Below are 19,436 nucleotides of genomic sequence, written 5' to 3'. Positions count from 1 at the left end.
TTTTTGCTAACCCATTGATAGGAAAAAAACAGACTATTAAGGATGATGTATAATTTCAGTGACAGTATTTTGTACTATGTTATTATAACAGTACTTATGCCTCTAAACCACGATTGAGATTGCATTGTTCAGATATGTAATGAGATCCCACTTCTGCCACAAGATGCTACCAGCAGTCAAGCTGCACAGATTGTGCATGGGGAGGTTAGGGAGCATGAAGGAGGGCACAGGTTGAAGAGGGCACTATCACCAGGTTGTGGGCACTCTGGAAGAGGCAGAATTAGAACAAATTAAATTCCTGAGATGCTGTGATTTTCCAATTTATCTTGAATCACAATTTTTTCTTACCTTTTTTTTTCCCCTTTTTTACAGCAGGTGTCCCAATTTAGAAAATAATATCAAAGACCCTTGGCTGTCAGTCTTATTAAATCATAAAGGGGTTCATCATGACCTAGGCTTGCCACAAGCACACGCTCATCTCACACAACGCCAGAAGATGTTTTGTTTTTTCATTATTGCCTTCATCATAACTCGATGTCTCATGAGCCACAAGAAAAGCTAGCAAACAAAAGTATGTTTTGCATCAGATGTCTTGATTAATCCTTCCTTTTAGAATTATTTTTAAATAAATATAAAATAAAGCTTTTAATCATTACAAGTGTATTTGTCTCTGAAGGGGCTTTTCTAGTATTAACATTATGCTGAAATCTTTTTCTGACTAATTGTCAGCACGTGCCCAATTATTGTCCCTGACTTGATGAACTTCTTGGTTTTGCATTGTAAAAATTGACCTTACAACTTCATTGTATTGAATATAAACTGCTTTAACAGCCAGTCAACCATGCCTAGTCATTTAATAATAACAATCATTATTTTTGAAGTCTGTGGCCACAAAGTGATCATACCCTGGGTTCTGTTGCTAATGGGAAAAGGAATATAAAAATATTATCTGATTTGACAGGTGCATCTGCCACAAAATCTGGCCAAATATTCTTCCTTCAGGAGCAGTCTTTTGCTTAATTGGATAGTCTTTTTTTTTTCCCTGGGTTTATGTGTATTTTTCTATTACCAATGCTACTTGTATTACGTGACAAAATCTAGACAAAACTAATTTTGTTCATCATTTGAATGTATAGTTTCTGTTGATGTTGAAAGGAATTTGTGCACACAGCTTAATATTTCAGGTGAGCTTGGAAATATGGCAGTCATGTGGGCCTTACTTCTTAAAATCACTTAGCCTACGATGAAATCTAGGCATACATTTACATCCTGTATGAATAGAAGGAATCTTTAATAGCTGTATCCCTGTGACATGGCAACATACGCTATGAGATATCGCAGAACAAAAAGCTTGGTTCTGAATTTTGCAAGAATCCGAAGCATTCCCTAAGGTTTTTCAAATAAAAAGAAATGGGTAAGTCCAATATATGGTTTTTACAGTGTCGTTGAAAAACAACCAAGATTCAGTAGTATGTGAAATATCACCTCTGGGCTTGCTCATTATATAAATAATGAATAGCCATAATAACTGTGTCATTTAATTGACACATAGTTAATTTTTGAGTATATGTATCTGCCCTGGAAAATGAAAAGTAGCTGCTTCTTAATTACATCCTAGTTACAAGGCTATGACCCATGACTAATATAGAATGTTATGTGGCTGTCAGGAGTATTCTCAAAGAAATGTATTCAGTATGATGTGTGACCCGAGTTCAGTCTTACAAACTGAACAGTAAGTGGTTCAGAACCTAGAGCATTTCCTACCGACTGAAAATACTAATCTAATTTAGAAAAATCATTTTAACTATTGATTATTCTCTGCACTGAAGATAGAGATGGATGTTTTTCAAAAGAAACATCTTTAAGTGGCATGATATGATGAAGAATCGTTATTTAGTACTAAAAGTCTTTCAAACTAACTGCCATTTGCCCTTCTTTTTAAACTCTATTTCTTTTATACCCTATTTCTTTACTGGCCTGGCAATTGCAATTCTTGAATTTAACCACAAAGGCATCTCTGTTGTCAATGTTAGAATTTGGATCATCAGAACCACTCTGGCTTCTAAAGGTGCTGTTGTCGCTGTTACGGAGAAATACTGTATTGCGTGGTGCATTGTATCCATAGCTGCAGGGAGAAACCCATGTCCAAGTTGCAGTATCTTTTTGTTTGTTTATTTGTTTGGTTTTTTGTTTTGGACAAAGTTTTGCTCCTAGAGTCAAACCTGTTTCTGTAACACTATAAACATTTTCTCTTTTTATTAAAGTCATCACTGGTATTCCAAAGGAGATCTGGCTTCCCATAAGAACAAAAGGAAATTAATTAGAGATTTATTTTTTTTTTTTACCTCTTGTTGACCGATGTAACAGTAATGGCATGCTCTTAAAATTTAGAGGACTGTTCACTTACATCATCTTCATATATCTTTTATGACTTCAGACTTTCCTGTATGTATGACACTGCTTGTTTGTCTACAGACATCTGGTCCTCAAGGATCATTGAAGGATGGTGCCAAGAGCTCTCTTCAGAAAAGCTTCAGGGTCCTGAATGAAGCCAAGATGATAGAAAATGATGTTAAAGGTATGTGCAGGATGTGGCATTTAGACCCATTAAATACATGAAAAACATTGTGAGACTGCTAATACAAAAAAGTATTCTTCATTATCCAATTTGAAATTGAAGGATGTTTTAATGAAAAAGATTCTCCTATTTTGGGTCCAGGCATTATACAGGGATTTCTTGGACAGGAAGGCTGAGGAGGGTGGAGCCTTGGTCTTCTCTTGCTACTTACAGTAAGGACAAGAATAAGTGGGGAGGATAGGGGGATGGAAATACAGGTGCTGATTTACTAAATGCTGTAGCAGAGAATTAGTACAAAACCGGCCCAGTGTTACATTTTTATTCTTGTCAATACAGAAGCAGGGTTTGCAATGCCAGTCAGAGGTATCGCATCTCTTCAGGATGCTTATGGGATTGTGCCAGAAAGGGAAGCATGGGGAGGCAGAATGAAGACATTTGCCAGAGACTAATGAGAGGGAATTGCTAAGCATTTTCTTTAAAAAGTGAAAATAAAAACATGTCTCTAGAGAAAAATTATTATTTTCACACACACACAAAAAATATTTCTTTGTTCCTAAAGCATAAATACATGTCTAAATGCAGCTTAAATCATAAAGTTTGTAGATTCCAAACCAAATACTTTGGCTTTCCAGTGAAGAATAAAATATCTTTAATTTCTATTCAGTATTTTCCCAGGGAGGGTGGGGGTGGGGGTGGAAGGTTTTGAACTATGCTATTTGGTGAGATGTAAAAGCTGGTAATTCAGGTCAGACTGTGCTTGTAATGTCCTTAACATTTTCTCATCCATAAATGAGAGTATTATTGGTGAATGCTATAGTATGAGAAGGTAGGACAGTATGGACGCACATGAGGTGTTTCATGCACATGTGAATAATCAGCTGCAGAAGAAATGCAGGATGAGGAGCAATTGTCTGGGTAGCACTTCTTTAGAACGACACTAAAAAGAAGCATGGATGATGTGCTGGGTAGAGGTGGAAAAGGCACAAGTCAGAGGAATGCATGAATAGGAGAACGTGTGAAACAATCCTTCCACTCTGTTTGGGGTTCCTGGTGCTTTAGCTAAGCTACTGACTACAGTCCGGGGCACTGAACTTTGTGAGGGCTGAGGTGGCTTGCAGAGAGTCCTGAAGATATCATGAAAACTAATTGGAGATCTAGCAGAGGAGGGGAGAGGAGAAAGATTGGTATAATTTAATTTTTTGGACTGAAAAGGAGAGTTCATATTCTTCAGTTATGTCAAGGTTTCTCTGAAGAAGATGGGGCTAACGTATCACAAATGTACTGATACAGATGACATATTAGGAAAATCTTCCTTGCAATTAAAATACAGAAGTACTGGAATTGAGTACTGAGGAGATTAGGGAGATTCAAGCTTTGAAAATCTTTGAAAACAGCTTAGACAAACATCAGTGAGGAATGACTGCTGGTCAGGAGGAGAAAAATGATCTTTGGACAAACATCTGTTCTGAGCCTATGATTCAATGATCTTCTGATCATTGCAACCAAAAGCAGTTTATTTCTTGCGTCTTTATCCAGACAGATTGTTTTATAGGTCCTCTAAGAAAATACTTATTGCAGCAGTAATGAAGCATCTGTTTAACAGTACTCAACACTTCTTTCTCCACAGCAGTCTTAGACAGGAATTGAAAAAATAATTCATTTTGTCTAAACCTGAGGGGAAATAAGCATGATGCAATTAACCACTTTCAAGTAGGGCAACAATGAGTTTCACACATCTGCCTTTGTGAAAAATGTTAAATGTTACTGCTTTAATTGCTTTGGTTTTAAACATAACAGAGAAAGCAGCTTAGGAGCATACAGTGTTTGTGCCACTGGAATAGTAAAGTCTGAGAGGAGGATCAATTAACTGACTCCGTACAACTACTTTGAAGTCTTTCATCCAAATACCGAGTAATATTTTGATTAGTCTACGCAGAAAAAGTTCAAGTTGATACCTTTGTGGTTTAGTCCAAGTTAGTACATTGTAATCCTTATGTAATTTGAAATTTTGCTGTGTATATTTTGAGAAGCTTGTGTCCAGTCACTGTAGTTTTTGAAAAATTCTTTCATACTAAATATGTTACGGTTTAATCTGATTCAATTGGCTGAAGCTATAATAGGGTTAACCTCGAATTAACCACAAGGATGGGAAAAGCACAGCACTTCAAAACCTATGTGAGAAAACAGATTTAGGACTTGGAAGAAATAAAGACTAGGAGAGGAAAACAGCTAGCATATGATACTTTTTGCTCATAATAAGATCTGAAAATCAAGCATTTTTTGTTGTTGTTGTTTCATGCATCAGAACTAGAAGAATCACACAGTAAATATTTGAGGTTGAGATTTAAACTGCTTGTCACAGAGACGATGCCTGAAGCTTCCCTGGCATGCTAGAGTAGTTAAAATACTTTTTATTAGAAACAAGACAGCTTTTTATAATAAAGCCCAGTCTTTCAGGTTTTAACATACGAAATTTTCGTTGGCCTCTTGGGAGATGCATACAGCGTGAAGGATGAGATCCATACAACTTAGAATCATCTTTTGGCTATTACTACGCTTTCATTTAGTTTTGGTAGCTCTAGGATTTCCATCTGCAGAGCTAGTTAACAAGTAAACATAATGTTTAATAAGGTCATAAAGCATGATGTTACAGAAGGTCATTAATTACATTTTACTGTCATACACTGTTTGAAAGTTAGAAACATTATTTTCTTGTAGCTGCTCTGAGAAAAAAATGTGCCTGCAGTTACTAGTAAATCTTGGATGTATATTTAGGGTGTTCTTTATTGTGACTCTTTACTGCCAGATACGGTACAGATGTAGGGCTGGAGGGGCATGTTTCAGTAAATACATTACAGAAAATCACAAAACTATGAGGGGAGGACAGCGTGCAAGTTAAGGAGCATGGCTGAAGTAGAACGAATAGGGATGCTGTTAGTGCCCCTTTCTGGAAGGCAAACTGTTACAGTGTGCCGTGGGTAGCGTACAGGAAACACTAAAACAGCAGCGCTGCCTCTTCCCTGCCGCAGCGTTCCTCTGAGCAGACTAGACACCACGGAATGGATTCCGTAGCTTTGCGTGCTCCCGGGGCAGTTGTATCACAGTAATCATGTGTTCCGCATAGCAGAGTGCCCTGTTTTCAAGGATGAAATAAAATAGTGTCTGTACTTGGATATACGTCAATTCCACATGCCCAGAAGACTGTCCAATTTAACCCTGAGAAAAGATGTATTACAACCTCAATAAGACATTACTTCAGAGATTTTCGAAAACAGTATGTTATCGTCCCATTTTACACCAGTGAGAATTTAAGTTGATCACAGTTTCATCATTCCGAAGCGAAGGTCTAAACAGTCTAAGGATTCATGAAGCAACCTTAATGCAAGCAGGGAGTAGTGCTTAAAATGCATGTATTAGCTCTTTGTCTACGTTCTTGCCCCATACTGAAGGGTAATGAGATGGAGCCTTCTTAATGCTCTCTCATATTTCTTAGATTTCAAGTGCTTCATACAGACAAACATTCTGAACTTTTCACAGTACACCTTTTTGCATCTGATAAACCATTGCCATACTCCACAGCGTGACCCACAGAGATCAGTTAATGTTGTGCCCAGAATGCAGATGCATAAGAATAAAATGCAATGACAGATTTCTTCTCTCCCCCACCTCTCTTCTGCTCCAAAGGGGTGATGTTATTAGTATTATGAGCATAATCCCTTCTGGATGTCTTGGTATTTCCAGGACAGAAAGTGAGAGTTGAGTGTAAAACTAATAGAACGATGTTTTCTTACAGTTCTTATAAAGCCACCCCGTTCAGAGTCTCAACTGGAAGTGCAGGATGGATGATGGGCACTCTATAAAGATCTGGTAGACAGAAGCAATCATTAGTTTAAAATTTCTCTGTCTGCACTGCAGGTAGTACATTAGTTAAAGTAATGAAGACCCGTAAGCCCCTCAACTAATACACACTCCAGAAGTCCAGATTGGGCTGTGATGGAGGTGGGAGTATTTTCTTGCTACATTGTGATAGTCCCCTGATTTGTGGCCAATTACCCTAGTTATAAAACGGCTGTTAATCACGGAAATGTTTTATATTACCACTAAAAACTGCTGAAACAGTCCTTACAAAGCAAAGCTTCTGACAGAAGCTATTAAAATGGACATATAGTCATTTCTCTCTCCGTGGGGCTAGGAGTTAGAAGGAAGAATCCTGGTGGGAGAAGCAAAATCTGTATGTAGTGCTCTGGCTAAGAAGGAGTTTAGAAATTTTGGCTACAAATGAGGGAATGGCTGCTGCCTGCCGGCTTTGTTCTCTCTGTGCCTTGAGGGATTTTCAGTTTGCCAGGAGCAATTTTTCTTCCTTTTAATTTTGAATTTACTGTTTTAAAAATATACTTGCCCCAGTGCAGATTTGAGACTATATACAGACTTTGTCAAAACTGATCAATGAGAAGCGAAAATAAGATGTATAAACTCCGCTTCAGCTGGAGACTCCTGTCAGGTGGCTACTGAAATTCACCTTGTGTCATTTCTTTTGCCTAAGAATTGACAAGTTGAGGGGGACTTGTCTTGTCTGACAACACATGAATATTTTTAGCTAAAACATTTTCCAGAAGATAGGCACAGCTATAATCCCTTGTTTATGTATCCTCCTCTGCTTTGTATTTTTGCTGACCTGGCACATTGCTTTCAGCAAATTATTGCATTAGTTTGATGACCACCATAATAGTCATACAAAACCTGCAGTTGGTGTTGAAAGTAGTCTTTTTAAAAAGTCAACCATCATTAGCTGCATTTCTCTAGTTATATCTCATTCCCCTGATTGTTCCTAATGCCAGTTTCTAAGTCTTGCCTGTTTCAGGGAAAAAATTTAGCTTATGACCCATCTTCTTCTTTAAAGGATGAGACTATGGGGAGCAAGAATGCTATTTGGAAGAAAGAAAACAAAGATAACAGAAAGAGAAGTGTGTAACTATCAGTTCATTTTTGCAGTATCTGGTTAATAAAAACAGCTGCATATGTTCCTTCTTGATAGATTTCCACCTTTATTCTGTTTTGGGGGGATATGCATTGGGTAGCATAGCCCTATGGTATCTTCTTGGACAGTTTTGCATGGAAAACTGCATTTGGTCATACTGTCAGAAGATATCTGTTTTCACTAGCATTGCAATGGTGTCAAGTCATCAGTAATTAACCAGGGCCACCTCCCTCAACCTGCTGGCCATGCTTCTTTTGATGCAGCCCACGATACAGTTGGCTTTCTGGGCTGCAAGCACACACTGGTGGCTCATAGTGAGCTTCTCGTAAATCAGCACCCCCAAGTCCTTCTCCTCAGGGCTCCTCTCAATCCATTCTCCATCCAGCCTCTATTTCTGCTTGGGATTGCCCCAAGCCACATGCAGGACTTTGCACTTGGCCTTGTTGAACTTCATGAGGTTCACATGGGCCTACCTCTAAAGTTTGTCCAGGTCCCTATGGATGGCATCCCTTCCCTCCAGCGTATCAACCACTCCACAAAGCTTGGTGTCATTGGCAAACTTGCTGAGGGTGCACTCAATCCCACTGTCCACGTCAACAACAAAGCTGATAAACAGCACCAATCCCAATACCAACCCTGAGGAACACCACTCATCACTGGTCACCACTTGGACATAAAGCCATTGGCTGCAACTCTGAGTTGCGCAACTTAGCTCCAGCATTTTTCATAAATGCTGATAATTAAAGGATGGGGAAAAGCTGATGTGAAGTCAGTTCAGTTCATGATTCATACACAAAATTAGCTCAGTACTTAGTGAAAGGCCATCTGGATTACAGAATGGGAAGTTACTTCAAAATATAACTTCATGTTAATATCACTGTGCAAACTGAACAATTTCCTTGAACAGCTGACATGAGCCTTAGTATCTCCTCACATCTCTTTACGTAAGAGTCTCCCTCAGGACACTTATTTATGGCTTTATTATTGTAATATTTTTAAAAACACAGTTAAAATATATTTCAGGAATGAAAAGAAAAAAATAATAAGCAGGTGGAGTCTCAGTATTCAATTTCAGGAGTTCTAGGGAAACTTCCCTTATTAAAATCCATAAAAATCAGTTTGCTGCTATGGTTACAAAGCTGAAAACAGAAGCCTGGAAACATGACTCTTCAGAATATAACTGGGAGATAATTAGCATAATGTTGGATCTGGCAGAGTAAAGGGGAGAAAAAGAGATAATTTAAGAGTATGCAACAAAGTTAGTACACCGTGGGAAATGAATCAAATATCTCAGAAATATTAATACACTTTATAAACACTAACTTCCCAAAAGGCACCAGAGACACCAAGGAAATATCAGGCAGACCGTAATTTCAGAATTAAATGGAGGAAATTAAAACAGTTTTGTCAGTATTATTACTTAACAAGAAATGAATTCCAATAAAGTCTCAGAGCATTTAAGACCAGAATCTCCTGAGTTCATCCTGGTCTAGCAACATCACCAGTAGTCTCGTTCAGCACTGGAGACAAAACCTGTCATTTAAAAATAAGGGTGGTTTTGAGAAGTGTGATCTTATAATTTATATGATTCTTCACAACTTTACTGTAGCGTTAACTGTGCCTCTTACAGTTGACGCAAACGTCCTGTTCCTCTGCAGGACATTTTGCAGGAATGAAAGCTTACCTCCAGGCACACCTGCAGTCCTGTGTGCTGTTCTAATTTAAATAAAGCAAACAGATTTCTTCCTGAATGACATTTCAAAGGGTATAACAACAAAAGTATGATTCTCGTTTAAATTCCATTCGCTATTTCAGCCTTGCTATAATCTTGGAAAAATTAGTTAATGATTTCTTGTAGGTAATATACATTTTGTTGGATTTTTCTCTTTACAAATTGATTCTTGTACATCTAGTTTTAAGACACCTTACTTTTTTAGAATTTGTGGAACATGAACCATGGTCCCTCATTTTAATCTAGTAGTCTGTTGATTCTCTTACAAAAGGGTTATAACTGTGATGCTGTTGGAGATGCTGGAGTACCAATGATACATCCAATTATTGTCCCTTAATAAAAAGAGATGCTTTTTGGTTTTGACAAGTATGTGACACTAATTCACTGAGAAACCTCATGTCCAGTATGTTTTCCTATCCCAGTACCTACTTGTATAAGTATCCAAAAACTAGGCGTTTATTTTCAATCACTTGTCACATATCTGAAGGTCACAGTCTTACTTTGTATTCTGAATTCCTTTTCTACAAATTATTCTCCTCTTCCTGCTATCAAGCACAGAGATGTTGAATTAGTTTCCCAGTAGGGCACGCCTTTAAGGTAAGAAATTACCAGCTCTCTGTTCCAAAGAGGTCCATATTGATATGAAGAAACGATGAAAAATGCCCCCAAAGATAGTAATTTAAGCATTAGCTACCATTTTCTGTGCCAAACTTTACTTATAAATTTTGAAATAATGTCTGTTTAAATAGCCATAAAGCTTAGGATATGTTATGTTGGATACTGTTCAAAAAAACTCCATAATTTTTATTCAAAGTAACTGCTGAAGAATAGGAACTTACCTGTAAAGGATAACTTCCATTTCATCTGTAATGTACCAAAGACAACACATCTGTGCCTTTGACTTGTACTAGTTCTTTGAATTTAACAAATTCTTAGCTTTGAGTTTTATTTACTAGGCGGGCTTTTTCCCACCAAATTTAGTAAGTTTATTTCATAATAACCTCTTGTTAGTGTATTCTCCTTGTATTGATGATGAGTGCTATGGTGATCTCATATGTTTTCCTTAAATGTTATGTCAACGTTTGTTATCTTTGAGAAAATCCAAGAGAAATGGGCTCTGGCTAGTCTAATTGCAACAGTAAACTGATCTAATGGATCTTGCCTCTTTCCCACTATGTTCAACTAATTCATCCCAGACAACCCCCTTTAAGAAGAAAATTTCAGTAATAGCTTAATCTAGGAATCAAAGCTATGACTAAATATCGCACTTGTTGAATCTATCAGTGGGTCATTGTGTAGTCATTTGCATAAATCATATCATCTGTGATTGTCATTTGTCTCTTTCCTCTGTGCACCTTAGGAAAACCCTTGATAAATATACAACAGTACAAGGAACTCAAGCATTTAGATGCTTCCCATGGAAGTAGGGAACTTAAAAGAAACAGAAGAAGATTATCAATGAACCCTACAACCAGTTTTACTTAATGATAATGATATCTTAATGATAAATGGCTTGCTCATTATTATGCATTTTAAATTCTGTGCAAAGAAAGGACAGTGGACACAAAGAGTTAAAGCTTCTGTACTATGTGAACTTTTTATAGACAAGAGGAATGACCTGGACAGCATGCAAAGCAGGCTGAAAGATGCTGATGAGAAGAATTCCATTCTCCTGAGAACTTTGAATGAAACCTTGGGAAAGCTGTCAACCATTCCTAACGGTAAGCTGGAAAAATGCTGCAACACTTGACCTATACCTGCTCTTTTATTTCATTTTCAGTCGCTTAACATCTGTCTGATTAATCTTTGCCTGTGTCCACGCTGTGTCTGACCATTGGCCGCTGTAGTAAGACCAAGATGAGCAATATGAGAGAGAGAACTGAACTGAAAACAGATACGTGGTATCAGTTTGTATTTTGGCACAGTGAAAGGTATCACATTTCTGCAATTTGCATAAGATTTCAGAAAGAAAAGAATTATGGTATCAGAAATTATGATACAATCTGAGACAAGTAGTCTTTTCTTTAAATGTGAAAAGTCTTTTAATGAGACTACTGTTTAATGAACCATTATAATTTAACTGGTATAATTTAAGCCGAGACTTACTGACTTTACAGAAAAAGCAGGATGAAATTGGCTGGGTTTTGTCTTTCCTTTCTACCACGCTCCCATTGATTTATGCTGCAGAATTGTTTCCAGTCACTTTTTGGTGTTGTATATCATTTTTAGACTGTAAATTGCTTAGAATGGAAAAGGCTTTCCTTAATGAACTCTGAAGTGCTACGGACATTCGTAATTCTATATAGCCAAAAAAAAATTAAAAAAAAAAAGTCTGTAATACTCATTAAAATCCCAAAGTCCTGGGTTGTCAGCTACTTTGTGTTGTGATAGGGAGAGACAGGAGGCTACAAAGTCATTTCATTATAATGGACAGTGATAAACTGAATGTTTGTTTTAGAAAATAAAAAGTTTTTTTATCAATGTAATGTGCTATAACTTTTCTCTCCAAGGAGCACTTTATAAACTGGAGATACGCCTTAAGAAAAGCCTCTAAAGAAAATCTATATTCTGTCTGATTTGTGATGGTCTGGAATGTTCAGACTGCAAGTAAAAACTTGGGATGAAAAACAATTTACTATTCATCTTGCACATTTTTGTGGCTGTAAGATTCCAGATAACTGAAAAGTTTGTTTGAGATTTAGTGATCCTTGAAATCAGGATTCCTGGGTTTTGGCCACAGGTATTGACATGACTGTTTCTCTTCTTGTGCACAGATAGATGTCTCAGTCAAAGAAAATGCACCTCTAAGGCCAGTTGACCTTAGGACACAGAATACTAAATATGAAACAAGTAAAAGAAATATGAAATATGCAACCATTAGCCATGTAATAAACTCTTGTCAGATTAGAGTTACAGGGTGCTTGCTCTTGGGACAAGGACACTCATAAAAACAAGTGGATGTGTATTAAGAATGATATTCAGAGGAAATAAATGGCATAGATAAGAAAATGCAGTAAATTAGTGGTCCAACACAGAAATAACCAATGAGTATGGGAGAGGAAATGACCCTGTCATATATCTTGTTCTTCAAGGATTCAAGAAAGCAGAGAGCAGCTTAAACTAATAATTCCTGTGTCCGTGCTATACTAATAGCCAAATAAAGCAGAAAGATTCAAAATGGACTAGACAGGTAGATCACCATAGGACAAGGACCCATATGTGCAGGGATGGCGTAATTTAAAGCGTGGCTGAAAATAAATATCATTTGTGTGACCAATAGAGCGAAGTAACACAGTAACTCCAACTTTCTCTCTGCCAGAAAGGTGCATGACCTCTAATAATGGCCTCAAAAAGAGATACTTAGATATGATGAAAAGGAGGAGTGAAAAAAGGCAATCAGTGCTCTCTGTTCTTTCACTTGTCAGTACCGATGATGATAATAGCTTATTAAAGGTTCAGTTGTATTTTCAAGGTGCTATTGCATTTTGGGGGCTTTTCAAAGCCAAAACTTCAGAAATAAGGGTGGAGTTGTTTGGAGTACAAGTATAATATATCTTTACTCAAGAAAGTAAAAAGGGTCATGTAACTCTGCAGTGTGCAGGACAAACCCACCAATTCTGTATGGCCTTAGGAACTATCATGTGCTCCCCAGACCACAAGCTTGATCGCATCAGATGTTCCACAGAAGGACCTACCTAGGAGACCATTTGGAAACATATGCTGTTGATCCCTTGAAACGGAGAAAATGTCCCTATTTCCCATGTCTTCACGCAGTCATAGAATCAGGAGTGTGAACTTTGCTTCAAGCAAATGTTGGTATAAACTAACTCTTACCAACTGTCTCTTAGCCAGAAATTGAAAGAAATCACAACGTCCTGTGCCTTCCCCACTGCTGCAATGCAGTCTGTTAACTTCATGGACTACCACAGGAAGCCCCAGTCAGTATTGACAAGTGGGACTATCTCTACGTGGCTGTTTCATAGATGTCCAAACTTCTGAGCTGCACTCCAAAATTCTCATATGACTAAGGGACGTGAGAATACCCTGGAGAACACAAGGGGAAAGCAACTCCAAGAACAGTTTCACAGGAGGCAGGTGGCAAAGCATGTTCCTGTGGGTCCCACAACTCCACTGTGGTGTGATGGTAGAGTGGAAGATCACATGGATTCCCTTGCAGGCTAGTGTGTCCACCGCAACATTTTGTGTTGCTCACTTCCTCTCATTTGTGGGAATTCAGAAAATTTGGCAGCTCCCTTGCCCAGCACAACCTGTGCTGCTGGCTCATCATGTGATGTAATCCCAGTCTGGCAACAGCACCTGAGCTGCTCAACAGCTGCCCGATAAGTTTTAAAGCAATCTGATTTACTAACACAAGATTTGAAGAAATACCTAGTTGACTACCTAGCTGTCTGTTTTATCATTTATCAATAGCAGAATAAAAAACATTCCAGACTTGAATATTTTCACCCCAGAGATAGAACATTCATTTCCATTTTGCGGGCAGAGAGGTGGGGCAGCATTAGACTAATTGTTTTGCTCAAGGTCACCAAGCATGTGATTAACTCAGTCAATGGACCCTTGGTCTCCTGATTCACAAGTTTATTTGTCACAATTTCAGCTGAAACACATGGAGTTAGATTCCTGTACTCTGTACATCACAACATTGAAAGTACTATTTCTAGTATAAGTGTCAAATATTATATCCGACACTTGATCAGAGGTTAACCAGTGAGACAACAGCAACAACAAAATTGCATAAAAATCTGCCTAATAAAAATTGCTTGTCCTTTACATACAAACGAGGCTGGAGCATTTTCTCTTCTCTTGCTCTTCTGGAGCATTTGGTGTCTCAAAAAGGACATAAAGGGCCAGATACTGCAATCCACACTTACAACTACTAATGTTTTACTACATGTGAAGTAGGAGCTCCCAAAGAACTACACAACACAATTTAAGATGGTAGAATTTTGACCCAACTTTATTCTTAAGATGCGTGAAGGAAACTTCTGTACTCTAGGCAACCAGTTCATTATCCTTTTCTACCTACAGATACAGCTATAAAGGTTCAGGCAGCCAAAGACAAAGCAAGACAAGCCAATGATACTGCAAATGACGTCCTGGCCCAGATTAAAGACCTCAACCAGAATCTCCTGGGCTTGAGAAACAACTACAGTAAACTTGCAGATGATGTGGCGAAAACAAATGCTGTTGTGAAGGATCCTATCAAGAACAGTAAGATCTTTTGGGGGTTGTTTGGTGGTGGTTTCTTGCAGTTTGTGGTTTTCACTTCGCATCTCAAAATGAAACAGAGACACTCCAGAATTTCATTCACATGGCATTACTACAGTATGCTGGGATAAAAGGAATCTCTATCACTTCTTTTTTCTGCACTTTATATATGAAACGAATTTTAAATCTTAAGGACTACTGCTAGTAGTTGGAAAAAAAATGTAATGTCAGCAGGATGAACATGTAGTGGATAGATTTGTTCCACAGACTACTTTGTAAAGTATTTAGGAGGTGAATAATCAAAGATTCTGACTGGCAATTCACCCCTTGATTCAAGCAAAATTCCATGCACAACTCTGTCTTCAGTCAGTCAGATAATCAGTTCTGGGAGAAATGCATGACTTCTTTCATATACGCTGCTATTTTGATAGAACCGTGAAGACCCTTAAGAGAGAGAAAAAGGAGATTCTGGGATTCTGGGAAGGGGTTTTTGCATGCTTTTTTTTTTTTTTTTGGCAGTGAATTCTGTTATCAAATGTGACAATTGCTTTAGCATTTTCATTTTGGTTATTATGGATGAAATTGAATTCTAAATTACAACACATTTTATGGTAGATTACTGGAAAATACCATATAAGTGTATACAGCCAGGGCTGACCACAAAACCAGAGTGTCTTTACAAAATTACTGAAGGACTAACTTCTTAGCTGACCTGGGCTCCCCAGACTGTTGTTAGCTAGATGAAGCTGGGCACCTACAAACATCCATTTTAGGAGGCTGTTATTCTCATTCAAAGGGCAAATATCCTCTTCAAACTGTACCTTTACCAGCAAAAGAAGTTAATCTCAATGCCTGTTTGTCACTGCCTGCCTGTTGCAAGTTCCTGATCCCTCATCAATGGAGATACATGTGTGAGCCCAAGGAATAATCCCCATCAGGCAGGCTGATCCATACTAGTTTAGACAATATGAAAAGTAGTTGTTGATTGAAATAGTGGGGTTAATTTAGGTTGGGTTATGGAACAAGCAGAACTATGAGGTAACAATGACCTCTGGCAGCGTAGCGATAAGCAACTGAGAAGTGGCTGAAAAGCAGCAATTTCTTGGCACTGCTGGATCTAGACTAGGCCATCTGTCCCAGCCCAAGCATTTTAAGACTGTGCGTACATTAAAATTTTAGTTGAGATTAGGAGCGATAATTTAGAAATCGATGTCTTGATTGTCTCCAGTCACCATTATTTGATTCACGTTGAGGAGTGGTCCTAACACTTGCAAATTCTTTCATGTCAGATAAAGCTTAACTGGAAGATGTTCTCCACTTTTACCACTCTTCAACTGCTAATGGATACTCAGATTACAGAACGAGATTAAAGTAAATGTAGAGTAAATCACTCCAAATGTCTATAGTGAGTATGTTGGTGCTCACGACTACATGCTAAATTAGGCGTAGCCTCTCTTGTATGTCAAAATTCAGGTTCTGAATTCTCATTGTGTAGATGTGCTATATGTAAAAGGTAATAATACAGTTTTTTCTAGACTAATCCAGTCACTTAGTTTACTTTACTTTTCTGTTTAGATCTTCAAAACATTTTCTTATATTATCTTCTGTTTTTTCTCTTTTCTTTGTCTCCGTATCTTGCCTACAGAAATCAGTACGTACATTGTCTTTCTTGCTGCTTTTATTGTGTGTTTTTCAGTAAATGATGTTTCACTGCTTACCACCAAAGCTTCTGCATGGTGCTCTACATATCACATTCATTGAAATAGTTAAATAGTTATTTTTTGAAGGCTCTGAGATAAAGCAACTTGGTAACTAGTTTCGCATATGTGGAAACTTAAGAAGCATCTTGAAGGTTTGGTATCGGTGCCTGAGTGACTACTCAAAAACTAGATATGCAGACTTTCAGCTTTATCTAAGCATTATTATTATTATTATTCAGTATACATTCTGCTGGTAAATGCAGGTTTGTTCTTTTCTGTTTCATCCGCACAAACCCATACCTTCATTCTAGCCAAGTGTGCAATACTTAGATCTGCTTATGAATGGTCAAAGAGAGGGCATTGTTCACTGGTTGTATGTTGAGCGGCAAAAAAGTAATTTGAAGCTTAAAGAAAAAGAGAGAAAAAATATCCTTCTGAAATCATTAAGTTCACCTGAAAAAGAGAAGATATTTGCAATTTACTGCCACTGTTTTTTAATATGCTTTCAGTACACATATAGAATTTTATACTTGTGATCAGAATAAAGCCTTTTTTCTAGCGGTGGCCATTATAGTTAATTCAAGAATTAACTTCAGTTAATTCTAACCCTGTTTCAGAAATTGCTAATGGAAACTGACCAGTTTTCATTAGCATTTTTCTTCGAAAATTGAGTTTAAAAAAAAAAGAAAGTAAACATTTCATTCACAAGTGTATTTTGCTAAAGGAAATGTTTTCCATTCATATCATCCTGACCTGGACCGTAGTTACTGCTTCAAAATCCTGCTTTAACACCTGCATTTGCTACTATTGCTACTTTAACTTGATTCTAAATATTCTTATGTTATCTCGTTCAGGTTGCTTCCTGGTCTGTTTGTACCTCGTAGTAGCATATACAATCGCGTTACTATTGCGTATGCAGATTTTTCTTGGATTTTATTAGTGCAATGTATAATTACTCTCCGATACATCTCTCAAACTCTGCCCTGTTCTTTCTTATGAAGTCGCTGATGCAGATTCCAGTATTAAAACCCTAGAAAAGGAAGCAGATCGCCTGCTAGATAAAATCAAGCCGATCAAAGAACTTCAGGATAACTTAGGGAAAAACATTTCTCAGATAAAAGAGCTGATAAACCAAGCTCGGAAGCAAGCCAATTCGGTAAGCCCTCTTTCTCAGTAAGATGACCTTTTGAGTATTGATGGGATTTTATTTTCTGCTTTTCTATTTCTTTTCCACAGGGTGAATCCTTTCTAATTCTAAACCTGTGTAAAGAGAGCAAGTAATGGAGTATAATTTCTCAGAGAAAAAGAGAATATTCTGATGATTTTCACTTTGTGTCTTGTTTCTACATTTAAAACATGCCCGTGTTAAATGGATAACATCTGTAGGAATGTATTTAGAAAGGCTATTATTTAAGAAGTATTGTGGATGATAGTATAGCAGAAGATTCACATACATGAAAATGTTTTTTTTTTGTCTCAGCTCTGATATTAAGCCCCTGATTTCATTTCATAGAACTTATACTACCTGAGAATGACTCCACCTCAAACTCACCGAAATTGCTGAGTGTATTTGCTTTTCCCATATTCTTGACTTTCTTTGCCCAGTAGCAGTTCTGAGGACTTGAACTTCAGTTAAGAATGTATTTCTAATCCATTTAATGAGTTTGGAGTCCATCTCCCCGACTCAGTAATATTCTAAACTCGAGGAACAGCTGGTTAATACTAACGTGATTCAGCTGGTGATCTAATGTAGCAAACAAAAAGAATTCTTGAAGAATTAAGAAAACTTCCCGAAAAATTGTTGAAGAAAAAATTCTACAGAATAATAGGATCCTGGGAAAGAAGTGTATTCTGTATACTTGCTGAAATTTGTGCACGATAGAAAGACAGGCTACAGTAATGATATGGTTTTGTTACATTCATCTTCTGTCTGAAGGCTTTGAAGTACTTAACTGCTCAGCATTTCTGAGATAGAGAAATTGTGAGTTTGGTCATATAATGGATCTCCTTTTTGACAAAGTTTGCCCTAAGCATAAGGTGATACCATTATGTACATCTACTCTAATACATAAACATGTCTAGCTGGAATTGAAATACAATTGTACTGTCATTATGTCTATGCTGACGTTATGAAAGCAAACAGCCTACTGTTTTTATCTGTGCTCAGAGCCTGAGGAAACTAGCACACCTATCCAAATGCATGTCACTTAGCTGTGAAAATGAAACTTAGTTATGAATACCAACTCCATTAGCTGCTATGTAAAAGCAATGGTAGACACAACTGTTGGTTGAAAAATAATTGTTAAAAGATGTCTTAAATTGGCATAATCAAAGATATTACAAGGAAAAAAAATAGATCATCCTGTCTACCCAATCGCAATGTGCTGTGATCCCTTCAGGAGTGCTGCTTATTTTCCTGGCTGCACGTTCTACTTATAGACTATCTTTACTGCTAGAATTCCACTGCTGCTTGCATTAGACCAGTATATCTTCTGGTTATTTTTAATCCATACAATTCGTCCTTTCAAATGCGAATGCCAGAAAGAGTTTTACTTTATTTTATTTTAATAAACAATCCCAGAAAGAAAATTCCTTTCCCAACTCCTTGGTACATGTAACACAGAAATGGGAAGGAAGAAAAAAAAAGTATAATATTCTTATAATTATTTGGAACCATCTAACGTTATTTCTGGAATAATGAACAGTAAACTGAATTCCTTCTGCTATGCTTTTTTTAAAGATCAAAGTGTCTGTGTCCTCTGGAGGCAATTGTATTCGCACGTACAGACCAGAAATAAAGAAGGGAACATACAACACCGTCATTGTCAATGTGAAGACTGTAGTTGCTGACAATCTGCTTTTTTACCTTGGAAGTGCCAAGTTTGTAAGTCTGTCTCCTGCTTTTCATATCAGGGTTGCTCGATCAAATCAGGCTACTGACAAATACAGATGAGAAAGGCTTTTATTTCCTCCTAGAGGTTTCAGAGCATTAGTAAAGGGCGTAAGATAATCTAGACATTTACTGTCTTTGGTATTTATATAGGGACTTCTAAAATATGACCAGCAATTTCTTAAAATATTTTTTTAATTTTAACTAGATATGAAATGTACTTGTACATGAACTACATTAGAGCTTTAAAATTCACAGTGCAACCAGGGTAATTTGGGGGTTGGTTGTGGGTTTTCCCTTGGGAATGAAGTAGCTAATCATCTTGCTTC

The 19,436-nt window shown here is 37.4% G+C and overlaps 1 protein-coding gene across 1 annotated transcript in view; it reads left to right on the top strand.

The window, feature by feature from the left end:
• LAMA2 (laminin subunit alpha 2) overlaps positions 1-19,436 on the top strand; it is a 318,297-nt gene that overhangs the window by 251,644 nt on the left and 47,217 nt on the right. Inside the window, exons 42-46 of the mRNA XM_082480248.1 lie at positions 2,476-2,578; positions 10,893-11,009; positions 14,338-14,520; positions 17,219-17,373; positions 18,958-19,101. Of these exons, the coding sequence (XP_082336374.1) occupies positions 2,476-2,578; positions 10,893-11,009; positions 14,338-14,520; positions 17,219-17,373; positions 18,958-19,101 (702 nt within the window). The remainder of the gene's footprint in view (positions 1-2,475; positions 2,579-10,892; positions 11,010-14,337; positions 14,521-17,218; positions 17,374-18,957; positions 19,102-19,436) is intronic.

Source organism: Vanellus vanellus, assembly GCF_965231255.1.
Source record: "Vanellus vanellus genome assembly, chromosome: 3".
NCBI classification, from domain to species: Eukaryota; Metazoa; Chordata; class Aves; order Charadriiformes; family Charadriidae; genus Vanellus; species Vanellus vanellus.
Note: the sequence above shows the minus strand (reverse complement) of the source record. Positions and strands in the feature narration are given on the sequence as shown.